Below are 20,891 nucleotides of genomic sequence, written 5' to 3'. Positions count from 1 at the left end.
GTCCATCTGTGGTTGTAAGATTTTTCTGTTTCTGTGGGAATTTTCTCCCATTCATCTAGTAGAACGTTTTATGAGCTGAAGGCGATAAACCAAGACATTTTGGACAACACTATGCTTCTAACTTTGTGGGAACAGTTTTGGGGATCATGACTGTGCCCCAGTGTGCAAAACAGCTACTTTGCACCATAACCACTACAGTGCGTTGGTTGTAGGGTCTTACTCTGCCTGCAGTTAATAAAATATTTCTATAAGAGTATTTAAGTGTTGTCTGCTCCCAGACCACAAATGCGGAAAGGGTTAATTGCATCATTGCATTTCTGTAGGATCTTTTGTTAAAATTTTGGCAATTGTGCATTACTTAAAGTATTATTACCGGTTGTTCTAAGTGAAATAACTGAAATATAGGCCAAACTTTTGGTTAATTTTCTTTGACCTGTTTGTTTAATAAAGAGCTTGTCTGTGAAAACTGAACATGATACTTTTTTTGTGCGGAAATTGTACACACACACACACATACATTTATATAAAATTTGCCATGAACAATTCCCAGTTTACTGAACCAGAATATACCCTACCAGTAAAAATGCTATCCCCCCCAGATTTTTAGGGGTTCCTACGCCCATGTATACACATACACTGCCCTTACACACACACACACATATACACATACACTGCTCATACACACACCTGCCTTTACACACACATATACACATACACTGCTCTTACACACACCTGCCCATACATACACACACACACAAAAACTTACACACACACATATATACACATACACTGCCCTTACACCTATTTCTCCCCATCTCTTAACTCTTCCTCCATCCTTCTTCCCCCATCCTTCATCCTGTGATGTGTGCATTTTGAGCTCCCCAAAGTCCCAGTTACCACCATTAACCCCTTGTCTCACTTCCAGTTTAAAACCATCAACAAAGGAAAGAAAACCAACATCATCGACTCGATGCTGAGAATGCTGGAGCAATATTCAAGCAATTTAGAAGATTTAATCAGAGAGAGGACGGAGGAACTGGAGGTCGAAAAGCAAAAAACCGAGAAGCTCCTCTCTCAGATGTTACCACCGTGAGTAAAACACTTTGTGTCTTCCTCTGGACTTTTTGAATTCATGAAAAAAAATCACAATAAAAAAAAAAGCCACATGAAAGCATATTTCTGGGGAATTAAAAACATTAGTCATTTTTTTTCTTATAGAATTTTTATTAAATAAAATCTAAAAAAAATAAAAAATGAAAATATTGGCAAGTAACACCACTAAAAATATCAAAGGGTACGTGGTACATGTCACCTAAAACTCATTACATGAATTTTAATGAATTTTTGTTTAATAAGATTTTATCAAATAGAAATGTTATTTTATAAAAAAAATATATATATATTTTTTTTTCAAATATTTTTTTAACAGTTCTTGTTGATATATTTTAAATTTTTATTGCGTTCAAATATTTTCTTTTTAAGGTGTGTTGATGAATTTTTAGGTGCACACTAACAATGTCATTGGGTGTTTGTGCAAGTGGGCGGGGCTAGCATTTAACCACACCCCATTCTAATACCGAACACCCTGATCAGCCTTATGGAAATAAAATGGCGATGAGTTCATACATTGGGCTGAAGGGACGTCTCGGGGATAGACTAGGGGTGAGGAGGTGGCACTTTAAGGCCAGGGGCCGCCTGATGACGTAAGTGCCCCCGACAGCTCGTAGAAAGCAGGTCTTTCGGTGCTCCGTCGCTGAGGAGTAGGTACGGTGTCTTTCAGATCCGTGGCCGAAGCGTTGAAGACGGGCGGCACGGTGGAGCCGGAATATTTCGATCAGGTCACAATCTACTTTAGCGACATCGTTGGGTTCACCACAATCTCGGCTCTCAGCGAACCCATTGAAGTGGTCGACCTCTTGAACGATCTCTACACTCTGTTTGATGCCGTTCTCTGTAATCATGATGTTTACAAGGTAAGAGGGGGGGGGAATAAACCTTACGGGCACCATATTTACAGGAGACCCATGTCCTCCTCCCATAGACATGGATTCTCGATGCACCCCTAAGACGTCCGGGTGTCCTGCTGGGTTTCCAAATTATTACAGATAAGGCTTTTCTTGCTGTCTTTAGCAATTCAGCAAAAATAAGAATTTGGAAGTACATGTTCAGTGTGTTCTTCAAGTCAGGAACCAGACAACAAGGTGAGACCAAGGTGTTCCTACAAGGTGCATGCTGGTCCTATAACCCAGCAGCCTTCTCTATGCCCGTTGGTTTAGATCACCAGAAATGTACGCTTTTCGAGTTAAGTGGTTTATTAACCCATGAGAGTTTAATATTATAACTCTATCATTATACTCTGTGTTCCAGGTAGAGACAATTGGAGACGCCTACATGGTGGCATCCGGACTCCCGAAGCGCAACGAGAACAAACACGCAGCGGAAATAGCCAATATGTCCTTAGACATCCTTAGCTCTGTAGGATCCTTCCAGATGAGGCACATGCCGGACGTACCGGTCAGGATACGGATCGGGTTACACACAGGTGCAGCTCCTGATTTCTCTCTATTATCATAGCGCCCCCCATCCAAGGGACTTTCCCAAATCAATTAGGGTCGTTGGCTTGCTGATTTAGCTAAACATTATAGAGGGCACCTCACTGATTTATCTATACATTATACAGGGCATCTCACTGATTTAACTATACATTATACAGGGGCCGGCTCGCTGATTTATCTATACATTATACAGGGGGCTGGCTCACTGATTTAACTATACATTATACAGGGACCGGCTCGCTGATTTATCTATACATTATACAGGGGGCCGGCTCGCTGATTTATCTATACATTATACAGGGGCCGGCTCGCTGATTTATCTATACATTATACAGGGGGCTGGCTCACTGATTTAACTATACATTATACAGGGACCGGCTCGCTGATTTATCTATACATTATACAGGGGGCCGGCTCGCTGATTTATCTATACATTATACAGGGCATCTCACTGATTTATCTATACATTATACAGGGGCCGGCTCGCTGATTTATCTATACATTATACAGGGGGCTGGCTCACTGATTTATCTATACATTATACAGGGGGCCGGTCACTGATTTATCTATACATTATACAGGGGGCCGGCTCGCTGATTTATCTATACATTATACAGGGACCGGCTCGCTGATTTATCTATACATTATACAGGGGGCCGGTCACTGATTTATCTATACATTATACAGGGGCCGGTCACTGATTTATCTATACATTATACAGGGGGCCAGTCACTGATTTATCTATACATTATACAGGGGCCGGCTCGCTGATTTATCTATACATTATACGGGGGGCCGGCTCGCTGATTTATCTATACATTATACAGGGCATTTCACTGATTTATCTATACATTATACAGGGCATTTCACTGATTTATCTATACATTATTCAGGGGCCGGCTCGTTGATTTAACTATACATTATACAGGGCTGATCAATACCATGGGCTGGCCTCGCGCTCAGTCTGTGATGAGATATTCCATTTTATACTCTAGGGCCGTGTGTGGCTGGAGTTGTGGGCCTCACGATGCCGCGATATTGTCTGTTCGGGGACACGGTAAATACGGCGTCACGAATGGAATCCACAGGACTGCGTGAGTTTCTTGTTTTAGTCATTTAAAAACTGCTGCACAGTAATCTATAGTTGCCAACTGTCCCAGGAACCAGCTGTCCAGGCCAGTGTCTCGCTTTTCAGAATTGCCGGTACTTGTGTACTGCCTGAGCCATGCAAAACGGAGAGGAGGTGTTATGTGGGTGGTGCGTGGCTGACATTTAGCTGTGCAGATTACAGGGACACCAAGACATGTTTCCCAGCTGTCCAGCTTTGTGCGGCACAAACAAGCTGTCTGGGGGAAAAATGGCACAGGCAAGCTGTTTGGGGGCAAATATGGCACAGACAAGCTGGGGGCAAAGATGGCACAGACAAGCTGTCTGGGGCAAAGATAGCACAGACAAACTGTCTGGGGGCAAAGATGGCACAGGCAAGCTGTCTCGGGGCAAAGATGGCACAGGCAAGCTGTTTGGGAACAAAGATGGCACAGGCAAGCTGTTTGGGGGCAAAGTTGGCACAGGCAAGCTGGGTGGGGGGAAATGGCACAGGCAAGCTGTCTGGGGCAAAAATGGCACAGGCAAGCTGTTTGGGGCAAAGTTGGCACAGGCAAGCTGGGTGGGGGGAAATGGCACAGGCAAGCTGTCTGGGGCAAAAATGGCACAGCCAAGCTGTTTGGGGGCAAAGATGGCACAGGCAAGCTGGGTGGGGGGGGTGGCACAGGCAAGCTGTTTGGGGGCAAAGATGGCACAGGCAAGCTGTTTGGATGGCACATGGGAAACGCTCCTTATGGGCAAAAAACATGTCTAGTAATAAAGTGTAAGCTCTGTGTACTTTGCACATGGGTGGGCCAGCCCTGAAACTCCAAGAGTAAAGTGCGGTACAAGTCGGGCTTGATTCTGGATGGGGTCTGCATGAAGACCAAATTAATAAAACGAAGGAGGCCGCGGCTGAGAGTTGTTGGCAGCCGGTGGTCACCCAATGCGTACAGCGCAGTACTTTATATTAATGCACATTTTTCTCATCATTTTGTAGCTTACAGAATCCACGTCAACCAAAGCACCGTGGCAACGCTTCGCACGCTAAAAGAAAATTACAAAATAGAACTTAGAGGGAAAACAGAGCTTAAAGTGAGTCTGCGAGTGAAATTTACTGTGTATTCCGGCAAAATTCTTAGAAACGCGCAAATATTTCCGCCTTGTGAAATTTTCAAACCTTTTTTTTACATTTAAAACATTTTATAAATTCTTTATTTCAATCCATAACTATTATTAGTTTTTATTATTAGTATTATTATTATTATGTATTATTGTTATTATTATGTATTTTTATTATTATGCATGTTTTATTTAAAAAAAAGACTTTAAAAAAACTCTTAATTTAAGGACATCAAATCGGAGCAACCAAATGGCAACCAAACCGTTCCTTATTTTTTTTAGGGGAAAGGCGTAGAAGAAACTTTTTGGCTTGTAGGAAAGGACGGATTCACCAAACCTTTGCCGAAGCCCCCTGATATCAAGCCTGGGTAGGTATATCTTTTTTATTTAAACGTCTAAAAAAAAATAATGTTTTTTTTTGTAAAATGATGCTGTAAAAAAATCTGAAGGCATTCATTAAAAAAATGGCCAAAAGAAAATAAAAAGAATTTGGTAAAACATGGCTGGGACGGGGAAAAAAGTACCATAAAGAGAGAAAATAATTCATTTTAACCCCTTTAGGACCAAGTGTGTTTTTGGGTGTTTTCTGCACTTAAATAAACACAATATATTAAAAAAACATCCCCATAACTTAATGTTTTGAAGGGGGGCCGATAACTTACCGCTTTTGTTAATTTTTATTTTTAGTACGAGGAGTATCCATTTTTTTCACGCTTTTTTAAAACTTTTTTCATTATTTTTTTTCTTTTTTTCAATGTTATCTTTTACCGCTCTTGTTAAAAAAGCTAGAAACGAGAGAGGACTCTGATGATGTCATTAAGGTCCCAATAAATATTTATGATTTTTTTATTCATTTTAACTTTTTTTAAAATATTTTGTTTTTTTTTTTTTTGTCTTCTCTCTTCTTGTGATATCGCCGTGTGTTCAGTGGAAGGAGGATTTTTATTAGAGAGCCGAAGAGGGCCTGTGGGGTCCCTATGGGGTCTCTACGCCTCTTCCCGATGCAGGAGGGAATGTCCGATCTTATGCTATTACACTCAAAGACTCAGGGTTTCTGCCCAATCAGAACGTTTATGGGCAGATTCACAGGGTATTTAACCCCAGTCTCGGGGTGAAGGGGCAGATTCTGGGGTCACACAGTCTGGAGCCGCCTCCTCCGCACTCTCCTATGATGTAATGATATCTGAGCGTCCTGATTGGTGCTTTTCTCCCTGCTATATCACAGCTAGAGTCCCTGCTTGAATACAGGTGACTTCATTCAGAATATCTTTACCTTCTAATGGCCACCGGACCATTGAAAACAATCTATGTGTCGGCAATAAATGTAGGAAAGCGACCTAAATAATAAAGAGGATGTCGGATGCTTTGTGATTTCTCTTTTTGGCTGCACTTGCCCACCTGTTCAGTAAGTTATGACATCACTCCATGCTCTGACAACATAATGTGGGCCGGATTCTAATGTCACGCGGCATCGACCCATAGCACATGCAGCAGTACCTTTTTTTTTATGAAATATTTTGTTAAAAAGGTTAGATCTACTAGTATAATATTTTTTTCTGGATAAATGGACATTTTCCGGTACATAGGCTTTGCTGTTTGGGACTGTCCCACCATATTCAGGACTGTTAGCAGCTATGTAAACTCCGCAGGGCGCTTGCATATTTTTAGGGATATTTGCTTTATAAAGCGCCTGTTTCTGCAAAATCTATGATCATAAAAAAAAACATACAGTGTATTTTCCATCCACACCACAATCTCCGGCGCCGTCGCTTTCATGGAACGCGATAAATTCTCCTTAATAAGGCGATATCTCGGGGCAATAAAACCTTCCCGCCGTGCCTTCAGCTCCGGAATTGGGGCAGAAAAGCTGTAAAAACGGACAAAATGAATACAAGCATCAGAATAATAACGGGAACGACTTTAATCGCCGGCTTTAAAGAAGGAATACATTCTCTGTCCATACGCAGCTGGGGCTCTGTACCGACGGCCGCTGTTACACACACCGGCTACTAGTTGAATGTTGATTTTTTACCCCCCCCAAAAAATATATTTTTTATTTTTTTAAGTATTTTTATGTGTACTATTTGGAGCTTAAACCCAGAAAATAAAATATATCCATTAAAAAAATGTAGCAGTACCTTATTATTTTTTTTAATTATTATTTAAAAATAAAAAATAGGAAAAAAAACAAAAAACAATTGTGGTCAAAAAAAGATTAGTTCTGCCGCTGAATTCAGCCGAAGGAGTAAAAATCTAAGAATAGTCAGAAAAATATTCATATTCATTTCTAAGGGTATACACTGGAGGGTCAGAGGCTGAGATGGAATGGAAGGAAGTCTTGCTTTACCGAGAGGGTGGTAGATACAGGGAACAGCCGTCCAGCAGAGGTGGTAGAGGGTAATACAGTGAGGGGATTTAAACATGCATGGGATAGGCCTATGGCTCCTGAATCTACGACAAAACCCTAATCATATATAAAGATATATTTTTCCCTAGATTTTTCTCCAGAAAGTAAGCTCAGTCCTGGGCTAGCGACCCCGGCACTTTAAGGCCAGCGGCCGTCTATCGCCGTAGGTGCGGCTGGCGTGCCAAGTTCTGAAAGGGTCAAACAACTTATTAAATATTAATTTAAAGAATTTTTTTTGCATGGCGGGGTTTTTTTTCTTCTTACTAATGCTATATATCTGCCGCAGGTGCAATGCGCATGGTTTAACCGCCGAGGATATTGCAGAGTTCAAAAGGAGGAAAGCAGTGAGAGCTGAAAAGATGCTCGATAAAAAGGAGTAGAGGTAGTCCATCCGTTATAATATATATTTTTCCGGTTAATTGTTGTTTGTGCTGAACAAGCAGAATTCACCCAAAACTCCGGATTCGCACCATCGGGTTAAGTGCTTACGCCCCCCCCCCCAAATGGTGAAAAACTAATTATATAACCCGATAAAATCAAAAAGTGTAATTAACTCCTAAAATATTTAAAAAAAGGGTGAATTCTTCTTTAATCTATCGTTTTAAGCACAATCAGAAAAATTAGGTAAAATTGCTGTCGCAAAAGCGTACGTAAATGTTATTACTATTTTACGCTAATATATTAGCGATAATATTATCATTATTACATTATAACAGTTTTACGTTAATGCAGTCCTTTATACAATCTTCATTTTCATATCAATGCGTGTTATTAATAATATTATACGGTTACAAAATAAGCATTATTTATATCCTGTATATAGATAATTAGAAGATTCTTAATGTGTCTACCTTCAGACTATGGCCTCTCCTCCTCCTTCCTGTAATCCCCTCTCCCTCTCGTTATATAAATATATATATACCGGTACTCCCTGTATGTATGTATGTATATATATATATTAATATATATATTTATATATCCCAAAATAAAGTCACGTTAAAAAATATTTACATTAATGTGACTTAAATTTTGCAACATATTCAAAAAAAAAGTCATATTCCAGAGCTGAGAGCCACAGATATAACGTAACGATTTAATACAGAATACCCGCTTCTCTTTCCGCTGGTTCTCTCAGTGACTGGATAGTGAGTGCCGGTATATCAGGTATACGTCGTGTATTTTGAAGGATGTCCTGGGTCCCATATATACGCTGGGCTGGGGGTCTATTTGGGTCCCTATTCTGGGAGGGGGCTCTGGGGAGCCTTTGCACACATGGCTGTTTTCCTGAAGACATCAGAACACGCATGGAGGGAGAGATAATATATATCAGCGGTGGGGCCGGAAGTTGGTGGTCTGCGCATGCTTGAGGTAGTAGGTTGAGTTACAGTATGGAGGTGCGCATGTAAGAAAATAGTGATTCACCGTCTGGAGCACTAAAACCGTGAGCAGCTTTTGCTAAATTAAGATGTAAAAGCTAAATCGGTTCCCTCTCTCATGTCCTTTCTCTCTCTTTCCTGCTATTTTCTCTCCCTTTTCTCTTATCGCCTTTCTTTCTCCTTTCTTTCTGTCTCTTCTCTCCTCTCCTTTCTCCTCTCCTCTCTCCTCTCTTTCTCTTCTCTCCTTTCTTTTCTCTCCTTTCTTTCTTTTCTCTCCTTTCTTTCTCTCTCTTTTGTCTCATCTCCTTTCTCTTTCTCTCTTGAGAACGTCTGAGTTGGTCGTCGTGTCCGTCGATCTAATTAAGTTCTGGGCCGCTCTCCTCTTCCCAAAAAGTTGATTTTGTTCATTTGAAGCATTTTTTTTCAATTCAGTTTGACTTTTCAGAATAGCGGTTTCACGAGGGGTCTCACGGAAATTCATTGTGTATGTCTATCCTGCGCATGTTTAACCCCCTCGCTGTATTACCCTCTACCACTTCTGCTCCTATATAAATCATGGTTAGGCTGCAAATGCTGTAACTTCATTCTTACACAAAAAAATTAAAAAAGCCGTTTATTTGCCACGAGTTTACCGAAATGTTTTATTTTTATGATCACAGAATACAAACTTCCCGTAAAGTTTCTTGGGTGTAAAATTCACTTCGTGTTTTGTTTTTGTCCTTTTACAGGGAGGATTGGCAGGAAGTTATAAACAATGAAATACAATTAATATTTTGGAAAAAAAGAAAAAGTATCATCAAAAAATAATCTTTATACGACTCATGGTCTCGAAGACAAACGGAATCTCTGGACGGATTCTCTCCGTGGAAATACGTGTCTGGCCGAGGGGGCTTTCCAGGAGGTCGGAATTAACAGGATTTTATAGAACATGGACAACAGATATGGAATTCGCTGCACTTCTTTGTCTATATGACGTCCGCGGGACATGAAATCGGCGAGCGTTTTTTAGGTGGTGAATGGAGAAAATATAACCAAAAACAATTAAGAAAAAAAAAAACCCTCTCCCTTGAAAATAAATGTCTTTTACGGCGTTAGGCATTTCTGGTTTTAGAATATTTTTTTTTTTTTATCAAGGAGACATCAATAGTATTTTGGTAAAACCATCATTAAAACGGAATGGAAAAAAGAAGAAAAAATAAATAAAAAATACAAGAGATTTTCAATTTAGGAAAAAAAATGGAAGCAATAGCTTAAATTCTGTTTTTGTTAATTCAGTTTTCCTAATCGAATCTTTGTAGTGAAAAGTTGCTGACATTGAAGTTTCCACTAATCAGTGTGAAGCTGAAATAGATGGGTTGAAAAGGGGAGGAATAAAGCGTCAGCGAAGGCGCAAGGTTGGCTTAGACTTTAGACAGTAAAGTACGACACTTCCATTCCCATCATGCCTGGAGATCCAGAAGCAGCCGCAGCCCAGTTATTCGTTATGTTACAAAAAAAAAGGGGGGTAAAGTACTTTAAACTGCAAGAAAAAAGTATTTCCTTATCATATTTTTATTATAGTGGGCAAAAAACCCTAAAAATGAAGTGTATGAAAAGTACGGAAATGCAGAGACACCTAGTGGACGAAATGGGAATAACCACGGAAGAATTATATTTGGATTTGGGGGGGGGATTAAAAGACCTATTTTCATTACAATGAGAAGGCTTATAGTTTATTTAGAGTTTTAAAACATGAAGTCACCTAACACACTGATTATTTTACGTTAATAATACGGGTTAATAACTAAAGGAATGAATAACCCAGCAAGCAGATACAATCTCAGTGTATTCGTTGGAAGCATATCAGGTCTTTTCATCGGCTTTCGGTTATCTTATTGGAAAACAAAAAAAAAGTATAATAAATGTAAAATAATAATCATGAGTGTAAACCTTCATTTTAAACAAAGGAACACACAGAAGCAATGTATTTTTGTGTAGATTATTTGTAGATAGTATTTATTTTATATGTGCAATATTTTTAGGTTTATAAATTATATTTCTGTAAATAAATATTCTTTGATAAAGCTTTCGTGTTTTTAATTTTATTATAAGCAAATCATTTAACGCGACAATTTTTTTGGTTGGTTAAAAAAAAAATGCATAATACCTGCCAAGTGTCATACCTTAATTTTGCCAGTCCCTCTCTGTGCTACAAACTCATGTGCCCCTCCCTCCTCCCCTGATGCCCCTTTCTCCTCTCCTGATACCCCTCTTTTCTAGGAGGCCAGAATGTTTGCTGGGTATGAGGGGATCGCAGGGTTCTACAGCCCTAAAAGTAACACCTAAGACTCATGTCACCAAGTCTACATAATTCCCCAAAAAGTTCCAATGTATCAAGGCGTCTGATGTTACATATACCAAACATTTTACAGAGGGATGCCATGGAGATACAGTGCTCTTAAAACCATAGCAACCAGTGGAATGGTTCAGCTGATTGGACCACTACATTGGTTGCTATGGTGATAAGACTAAGAATCAAAGAAGAGCACCAGCACTCACTTAGGGACATCTCCCATTGAAACGTTTTTCATTGGCTATTTCTCCTTACAGGCAACAAATCAGAGAGAAGATTACACCTAGAATCACGTCATGTTCGAGAAAAACTTGAATCCAGTACCGAAAACCGTCCATAATTTGTATTGTTGTTGAAGTATTATTTTTTTAAATTAAATACATTAAATGTAAAATATATTTTAAATATTTAAAAAAATAATAATCATTTAAAAAAAATAATACTTTAACAACAATAACAACGTTATGCCAAGCCATTTGTTTTTTTTTTTGTTTTTTTTTACCATAATAGAACATTGCCGATTCTGATATATTTGCATTCAGTACAGATAGTTGACCACTAGAGGTCAGTAGAGATGCGTGCCTGTGGGAAGCTTTACAACTGCATTACATTACATTTATTAATAGAGCGCCAGCAGATTCTATCGCTCTATTACCATAGATAGAGAGAAAATAATAATAATAATAATAATAATAATAACATGAAATTGACAATAACATTAACGCACATACTGGGACAACTCGGGCTGAAATGCCCTGGTCCTGGGTGGAAACTGATCTGGTGTCAGACCTTCAAAATATAAATGTATATAATGATACAAAATCTCAATGTTCCGCCCCCCCCTGAAAAAAAAAACCTAGAACATTAGGTAAAAATATTAATAATGCAATAAAAGCAATGGATGCCAAAACTGGTGCATGTGATGAAAACTGCTCTTTAAATACAAAAACATCCGACCAAACGAATGATTTTAAGATATTCTCTCTATGAGTACAGATAATAATTCAAATTCTTTGGGCTCCCCAGTCATAATTTTACATAAATTTACAACAAAACGAAAAAAAAACCCTGTGCATGACAACTCGCTGACTGACCTTTTTTTGTTTTTAACAAATTGGGGGGAATTTACAAAACCATCTTTTTTAACGTAAATGAAAGAAATTGTCAGCAAAATCTGCTGACTTATTGATTCAGTTTGTCTGGTATAATGTTTATATGTTGGACCTTTTTCTGCTACATTAGGTTCTTCCCTATTCAATGGGCAGTTTGGGAATTTTACTCTGAGAACCCTCGGAAACAGATGCAATGTAAGGGAGTTTTACTTTACTGAGAGGGTGGTAGTTAAGTGGAGCAGTCTCCCAGCAGAAGTGGTAGAGGGTAATACAGTGAGGGGATTAAACATGCATGGGATAGACATACGGCTCCTGAATCTAAGACGAGACCAACGACTGATTAAGATCTGAGTCTTTAAAGCATGAGAAAGGGAGACTAGACGGGGGCCGGATGGGGCCGATATGACGACAGGTTCTCTGTTTATTTGGAATGCCCCTAATTTTGTATTTTCCTAATCCAGACATGGGATTATATATATATTTCATCATCAAAACCGATTCAGACACCGATAATCGGCGAGAAAATAGGAAGCGGCCATCAACACCCCATTTATTTTCATTTAAAGGGAAACGGCCGGTGTGATTTATCTGCATCCTGACGTTATCCCAAACCGCGGGAATCACCAGACGGAACGTGCGCTGCCACCTTCTCACCCGCAGGAAGCTCTGCCCGTCCCCCGCATCCCCCATCTGTCTCCAAATCACGGCTTCCGGAAGACCCCGCAGACTCTGGCCTTGGAAACGGATTTTGGCCGACAATTAATTTGTTTTCCGATTTCCAGATTTTATAGCCGGACAGAAATTTTTTTTAAATTTGCCTTTTTGTTTAGTGAGTTGGATTACAAAAGTTCGATTATAAAAAAAAATAAAAAGGATTAGAATGTATATTAGTGTCAAATATTAGAAATTAATTGGGTTATTTTTAGCTCTTTTTTATGAAAAAAGAAATTTTATAATTTGAAGATTATGTTATTAATTATAGGGATGAGGAAAATCCTTTATTCTTCCACCCATTTTCATAAAAGTGATAATATATTTAATTGCATTTAATTGCACTTCTGTTGAAAATAGATTTTTTTCATACTGAATTTGCTTTATCATTTTAGTTGATGTGTAACTTTGCTACATTTTTGCTTTAGTTGATCAAATATGGTAATAAAAAGTAGCAAACTGATTATTCATCTTGGTTGGGTCATATAAAGGAGGTTAACATACAATAACCAGACGTACACAGAAATAGGTAAAAGATTATTTTAAAGTGAAATCCCACCAAATATTCTTATTACCAGTTTTTAAAAATATTGCTCTATTTTCTTTTTTTACCCCAGTTGTAGTTTTTTACCCCATAATATAAAGTTTTCAGGCAGCCGCATATCAGCCGTTTGTATGATTCTCGCTCTGTTATCTGAGCCCCGATCTACTAACCCCCCGACTCCTTATCATACTGCCTGTGGGGAACAATAGAATGGCTCAGTCTTAATCACCAGCCGGACTCTCTGACTAATGAAAGTCTATGGAGGAAGGGACTTCATTAGCATCGCCATAAAGCATCAGCTCAGTGTGGAGTTTGAGCCGGGAAAGTCACCCAAAATATCACATGACTGACAGCAACGGCGGCTCCAGGGCTGCAGATAAAGGGGGTTTATTGGAACAAAATGACATAAAATCAGTTTTTTTGCCAATACTAATCGACATTACTTTAAACAACGCTCGTGGGTTATATTACTCTATACAGCGCTGGGGGTTATATTACTGTATACAGTGCTGGGGGTTATATTACTGTATACAGCGCTGGGGGTTATATTACTGTATACAGCGCTGGGGGTTATATTACTCAGATTGGGGTGACGTGGTGCAGTATTTCTTCCTTTCTCTGTAAGTAACACACATACAGGTACACGCAGTCACTCTAACACCGCTATCTACCTCCTTTTTCCCTCTTGCACCACTAACTCACCCCTGACTGTAACTCCATCCGCTGACTCCCTGTAATAACAGAGAGACTTTACACTTACAACACTCTGCCGCCATTAGGTAATACACCCTCACCAACCCACCGGCAGATCCCCATCCGGCCCCCGTCTAGTCTGCTGGTTTCTCCTGCTGTAACGACTCAAACCTTAATCAGTCGTTGGTCTCGTCTTAGATTCAGGAGCCGTGCGTCTGTCCCGCGCATGGTTAAATAAGTGTTGCTGGATATCTGTATATAAAGAAGAGTGAGGATCCCAGCTGAACTCACGAAGTCCGGAGGGCCGGGCGTTTCTATACAGAGCCGAGAACAAAGCAGCAGAAACCATATTTGCATTGTCTGGAATAACAATGGCCGGGAATTCTATGGAATTGTTGAATTTTGGCAATTCTCTGCCGCTACGTGGAGAGCAGGTGAAGCCGCGCCGCTCCCCGCCTGACCTTTCCATATCCGTCTCATCTCGTTAACTAGAAATCACTCAGAATGAATCTCCTGCGCTCTGCTCTTTCGATGGAAAAATATGCCAAAAAAACATATTTATTTTTTTTACTGTTTTTCTTCTAAAAAATGATGTCATATTTCTTATTAACCCTCTTGGTGGCCAACGCGCCTATTCAACAAACCTTAATGCGACCGAGGCTGCGTAACCTTGTCAGTGAAGGGGTTAATAGGCATTTCTTCCATAATTTGGCACAGAAACAATTTTTTTTTAATATATATATATTTTTTTAAAAAATATATATAATTTATTGCTATGAAATCCCCAGAATCGGACGGTTTATATAAACTATAGATAACAGCAGAGGTGAAGTTGCGTAATTTACTAGAGCGCAATAAGCGGGGGGGGGGGGGTATCTGCACCGGGTCAGAAATGTTGTGGAGTGATGATAAGGCGATGACTCTGTCCAGGGAGGGGGTCCTATGACCTCATTTTAGTTTTTCTAACTTTTTTTTCCCAAGGAAACGCTTCATTCTGGAACGGATCGCATCCCTGAGCACGCGGTGGGAAATCCTAACAGGTAGGGCTCAAATTACTTATCATTTCATAATTATTTAATAATTATTATTATAATTATGACAAAAAATCCAAATAAATTGTATCATTACATAGTATTTCCAAAAACATTTATATTTATTTTTTATTTTTTCATATTTTTAAATCTGACGAAAATTTTACAAAATAGAAAATATTCTTGAAATATTGAATTTGTTTTTTTTTTTTCCAAAGGAATGGTCAAATATTCAACAGATTTATTTTAGTTTTCAGAATTTTTTTTTGTGTTTTAATGGAATTAAGTTAAAACTGTTTTAATATAACCATGATATCATTCATTGGCTACACATGTTAAACATATAATGGGTATTATTATTATTATTAATTTTATTTGTATTAATATTACATTTAAAAAAAATGTAACATATATATATTTTACATTTTTTTAATTTAATATTAATACAAATAAAATTAATAATAATAATATTTATTATTATTATTATTATTATTATTATTATTATTATTACCTAATAACGAAGTGCTGGCAGGGTGGGCAGGGGATATTGCCCCCCAGGGTTGCTCTGGTATTGGCTTGGGGCAGTATTTCTCTTGCGTGTTGTACTTGCAGTTCCTCGTTTGGCCACCAGGGCATCGATATTACATGAAGGCGCCCTGACACAGGCCCTGCTCTCTGGGTTTACAATCCATTGGGATTTTACACCCTTACTGGAACCATTCCGTGTTCCTCTGATGAGCTTTGTGTGCATTTTCTTGTGGACATTGAGGGGTTTTCTGCCCACCGTTCTGACAGGGGGCCATTTGGGCTGTTAGTAACCCCCCCCCCACATAGCTGTTTTTTATCATTTATTTTTATAATGAATCTGAATATTTTTAGTGAAAACTTGAATGTTTTTAAAACCTGGAACATTTTTTTTTTACAAACAAACAAAACATATATATGAACCAAAAGTATATAAAAAAAATAAAAAATATAAATCACTCTTAAAAGAATCCTCCAGTGGTCCCGTGGAGCCCCCTGAGCCCCCTGTATGACGGTACTTTGCATGTTCTTTCATACCCATACCCGAAAAACGACGTTGATTTACCTTGGTGGGAAGCTGCAGCTCCAAAGCCCCCTCCTTATCCAGATTAGCATTGAAAAAATGGAAGCATTTTCTGCGCATGAAGTTGGGGGTCTCAGGGAAGCCCCTTCTCCCTGGGGAGTGCAGGAGCCGGCCGGCGGTCAGGATTGGGGCAGGAGATGCGTTTGGCTTGTATGGCATCTGTTGGGGGGCAAATTTCTACGGGGGGGGATTCTGTAGAGGAAAGGCAGGTTTCTAAGGAATAAGAACCCTAAACAGGGCATTTTTGTGCGTGCGTTATTCTCGTTATATTCAGAGCGGATTCCCCGGGTGCTGTGACTTCATTCCGGAAAAATGTTCTAGATGCAGCTAAAGCGACCCCCGGATACTCGGGGAAAATCTTTGGCAACAAAAACGATTTACAGAGCGGATTAGAGAAAAAACAAAACTATGGCGGTGGATCGGCCCCATCCGGCCCCCAGCTAGTCGCCCGTTTCTCCTGCTGTAAAGACTCAAACCTTAATCAGTCGCTGGTCTCGTCTTAGATTCAGGAGCCGTATGTCTATCCCGCGCATGTTTAATACCCTCACTGTATTACCCTCTACCACATCTGCTGGGAGGCTGTGCCAATTACCTACCACCCTCTCAGTAAAGTAAAACGCGTAGAAGAAGTTGAATAGGGAATTTGAAGAGAAACTCACTCAATGCCCCGCCTCCCCTTTTAAAAAATGGCGCAACGCGAAAACGAAGACGAACGCGAAGAAACGAAGATTCTGCGTCTTCCTTTACCGGCCGCCGCCGCCGCCATATTCCTTTATTCTGTATTCGGTTTAAACCACGAAAACGCAACATTCCTGTTCACACAATTCTAATAACAACGACAAAGGCTCCTGTAATTATTCCACATTATTATTATTATTATTATTATTATTATTGTTATTATTATTGTTATTATTATTATTATTATTATTATTACTAATGAATCACTGTTTAATTTATTAACCCGTTCCCTGCTGTTTCTATACACATTATCGGGGTTTTAGGGCTGTAGAACCCTGCGATCCCCTCATACCCAGCAAACATTCCGACCTCCTAGAAAAGAGGGGCATCAGGGGGGGAGAGAGGGGCATCGGGGGGAGGAGAGAGGGGCTTTAGTGGCTTCAGGGGAGGAAAGATGGCCATCATGGAACAAAAAAGGGAACAAGGGTTTGGGGGCAAAAGAGGGACTGCGTAAACTAAACAGGGACACCTGGGAGGTATGTTTTTGTCTGGCTTACATGCATCTGTTTATCATCAGGGGTCCGGGCCGCGCAGGTCACAGCCGCCAGGATTTTGGGTTATCTCTGCTTGTAAGCGCAGAATTCCTGGCCTCTCCTATAGACAGAAGGTTTGGGAATAATTGCCATCCCGCAGTAATTGTGTTGGTATGGGGAGCATGCAGCTCCTTGACTGCCTGTTTCATAAGAAAAAAAAAAATCCTATCACGAAAGTTTCTAAACTGGGATTTGGGGTAATTGCGTAAAAATACCCGGGTAATTATTATTATCGGTCACATCATTTATTATAAAAAATCTGCATTCTGAGAATAATGGGATAACTACAAAAAAAATGCAAGCAAACTTTACGGTATTTTAAACTATTCTGCAAGAAGTGAGTGGGTGTGGTTTAATCATTACCACGCCCACCACTGGCTATAGCTCTTCTATTTTGGGCATCTGTGTTACTGAGCATGCGGAAAACGGAAAAGAAAAAAATAAGAATTAATATAAAACAATGTTTTTGTGGGCTGTCCCTTTAATGGGTGTGGCCACATTGGAGGTCCATTAAAAAAAATCCTTTGGGCATCACCAATCGGCCCCATCCGGCCCCCGTCTAATCGCCCGTTTCTCCTTCAGTAAAGACGCAAACCTTAATCAGTCGTTGGTCTCGTCTTAGATTCAGGAGCCGTACGTCTATCCCATGCATGTTTAATACCCTCACTGTATTACCCTCTACCACCTCTGCTGGGAGGCTATTCCCCGTATCTACCATCCTGCGTACTGGTCCATGGACTTATCCTCTAATGTTATCCCATCCCGCTCCATCGAGCCTCGAAAATGTTTCCATTAAAAGGCGAGCGCGCTGTTTAGTTGTGGTTTCCCTTCTTTCTGCCATCACAGAGGCCGCGGCAGTAGGTGACGCGCGGTATGACTACCCAGCGTTGTCATTCATTAAATAAACCAGCGGAGTGAGGAATGAGGGAAAGTATTCTGTTGCCTGAACCTTCGGCAGCCGAGCCACATCTGGAAAGCGGTAAAATAATGAGCGAGGAAAGTCATCCGAGATCCTCACCGGGAACGAATTACCCGGATTAACGGGAGAAATACCTCTCTCTATCCCCTCTCTCCTCAGACTGTTCCGTCTCTCTATCCCTCTCTCCTCAGACTGTTACCTCTCTCTATCCCCTCTCTCCTCAGACTGTTCCGTCTCTCTATCCCCTCTCTCCTCAGACTGTTCCGTCTCTCTATCCCCTCTCTCCTCAGACTGTTCCGTCTCTCTATCCCCTCTCTCCTCAGACTGTTCCGTCTCTCTATCCCCTCTCTCCTCAGACTGTTCCATCTCTCCCCTCTCTCCTCAGACTGTTCCGTCTCTCTATCCCCGCTCTCCTCAGACTGTTCCGTCTCTCTATCCCCTCTCTCCTCAGACTGTTCCGTCTCTCTATCCCCTCTCTCCTCAGACTGTTCCGTCTCTCTATCCCCTCTCTCCTCAGACTGTTCCGTCTCTCTATCCCCGCTCTCCTCAGACTGTTCCGTCTCTCTATCCCCTCTCTCCTCAGACTGTTCCGTCTCTCTATCTCCTCTCTCCTCAGACTGTTCCGTCTCTCTATCCCCTCTCTCTTCAGACTGTTGTCTCTCTATCCTCTCTCTCCTCAGACTGTTCCGTCTCTCTATCCCCTCTCTCCTCAGACTGTTCCGTCTCTCTATCCCCTCTCTCCTCAGACTGTTCCGTCTCTCTATCCCCTCTCTCCTCAGACTGTTCCGTCTCTCTATCCCTCTCTCCTCAGACTGTTCCGTCTCTCTATCCCCTCTCTCCTCAGACTGTTCCGTCTCTCTATCCCCTCTCTCCTCAGACTGTTCCGTCTCTCTATCCCCTCTCTCCTCAGACTGTTCCGTCTCTCTATCCCCGCTCTCCTCAGACTGTTCCGTCTCTCTATCCCCTCTCTCTTCAGACTGTTCCATCTCTCCCCTCTCTCCTCAGACTGTTCTGTCTCTCTATCCCCGCTCTCCTCAGACTGTTCTGTCTCTCTATTCCCTCTCTCCTCAGACTGTTCTGTCTCTCTATCCTCTCTCTCCTCAGACTGTTGTCTCTCTATCCTCTCTCTCCTCAGACTGTTCTGTCTCTCTATCCCCTCTCTGTTCCCAGTGCCGGCCTTAGGGGTGTGCGACCTGTGCGGCCGCACAGGGCGCCATGGCAACAGGGGCGCCTGCCCGGGACTTAAATTAAAACATCGTGTTTTTTTGTTTTGTTTTTAACTTTATTTAACATTGAGGATTTTAAATAAAGTTAAAACAAACAAAAAAAAAACGATGCTTTAATTTAAGTCCCGGGCAGGGGCGCCGAGTGGTCGCTCGTGAGGTTTTCAGCAACCGCTCGGCGCCCCTCACTCTCCGTGACTCTGTCGCGGTGCCGGGGTTTCATGCTGAGCACCGAAATATGATGTCATATTCCGGCGCTCAGCTGTGAAGCATGCACCGCAGCAGAGCGGGAAGACGGACGCCCCCTGCTCCCACCACAGGACTCAACAATGTAAGTAAGGATAATGAGAAGTAGGGAGAGGGGGAGGCAGTGAGAAGGGGCAGGGTGGGGGGGCAGAGGTGGTAGATAGTGAGAAAGGGGGAGAGGGGATAGATAGTGAGAAAGGGGAGTTTTGTGACAAGATTTTTTTTCCTTTCTTTTTTTGGGATGGGGGGGCGCCAGAGGAGTAGTCCGCACAGGGTGCCAGAACACCTAAGACCAGCTCTGGCTGTTCCAATAACCTTCCAGCCTCAGTAAAGTAAACCTTCCTTACATTCCGTTCCAGCCTCTGACCCTGTACCTTTGGGCCTCTTTTATTTGCATGATACACCCTTTAGTTCCCCTTTCAGTATACTTTAAGGAGTAGTTGGCCTCCTCCAAGGATCCCACCCCCTGCTGCTTTGTCTCGGAACAGCAGGAATGGAAAGCTTTGGAGAGTTTACAGAGCGATTCTGTTTGGGAGACTCCGGTTCTCGCCGAACGCTCGCGCTCTTTGATTGGATTCGGACTTTGATGCCAGACTTTGATGCGCTTAGAAGGGGGTTTTCTGGGAATCCACACCTAGAACGTTAAACCGGAGATGTCTGTGACCTGTCAAAACATTCAAAAAGACAGCCGGGCAAACGAAGCGTCCACATTTAAATACATAAAGGACGGGAGGGACCGGAATCTAACACTAGAGGGTCAGAGACTGAGATGGAAGGAAGTTTTACTGAGAGGGTGGTAGATAAGTGGAACAGCCTCCCAGCAGAAGTGGTAGAGGGTAATACAGCGAGGGGTTTAAAACAGGCATATGGCTCCTGAATCAAACGCAAGACCAAGGACTAAGGTGTGAAATTTATACAAGATTTCGGGACCTCTGAGGTCTCTTCTTGAAATGAAATCAAGAAGTTTAATAAATGATATGTGTTTTGCTTCAAATAGTTACTAATGTCCCTGCGATCCCCTCATACCCAGCAAACATCCCCAGCTCCTAGAAAAGAGGGGGATCGGGGGGTGAGAGGGGCATCGCAGGGGGGTGAGAGAGTCATCAGTGGAGGAAAGAGGGGGGCAGGGATCTGGGCCCAAATAGGGACTGGAAGAAC

At 41.3% G+C, this 20,891-nt stretch overlaps 1 protein-coding gene across 1 annotated transcript in view; it reads left to right on the top strand.

Moving 5' to 3' along the window:
- LOC128473927 (retinal guanylyl cyclase 2-like) overlaps nt 1–9,333 on the top strand; it is a 29,765-nt gene extending 20,432 nt beyond the window's left edge. Inside the window, exons 12-19 of the mRNA XM_053456148.1 lie at nt 926–1,089; nt 1,781–1,973; nt 2,368–2,542; nt 3,551–3,649; nt 4,639–4,733; nt 5,043–5,128; nt 7,454–7,549; nt 9,272–9,333. Coding sequence (XP_053312123.1) covers nt 926–1,089; nt 1,781–1,973; nt 2,368–2,542; nt 3,551–3,649; nt 4,639–4,733; nt 5,043–5,128; nt 7,454–7,547 — 906 coding nt within the window. The 3' untranslated portion in view covers nt 7,548–7,549; nt 9,272–9,333. The remainder of the gene's footprint in view (nt 1–925; nt 1,090–1,780; nt 1,974–2,367; nt 2,543–3,550; nt 3,650–4,638; nt 4,734–5,042; nt 5,129–7,453; nt 7,550–9,271) is intronic.
- Nucleotides 9,334–20,891: the final 11,558 nt, after the last annotated feature.

The sequence above is a fragment of the Spea bombifrons genome, chromosome 2 (genome assembly GCF_027358695.1).
Source record: "Spea bombifrons isolate aSpeBom1 chromosome 2, aSpeBom1.2.pri, whole genome shotgun sequence".
In the NCBI taxonomy this organism is placed as follows: Eukaryota; Metazoa; Chordata; class Amphibia; order Anura; family Pelobatidae; genus Spea; species Spea bombifrons.
This window is presented reverse-complemented; position numbering and strand designations above follow the sequence as displayed.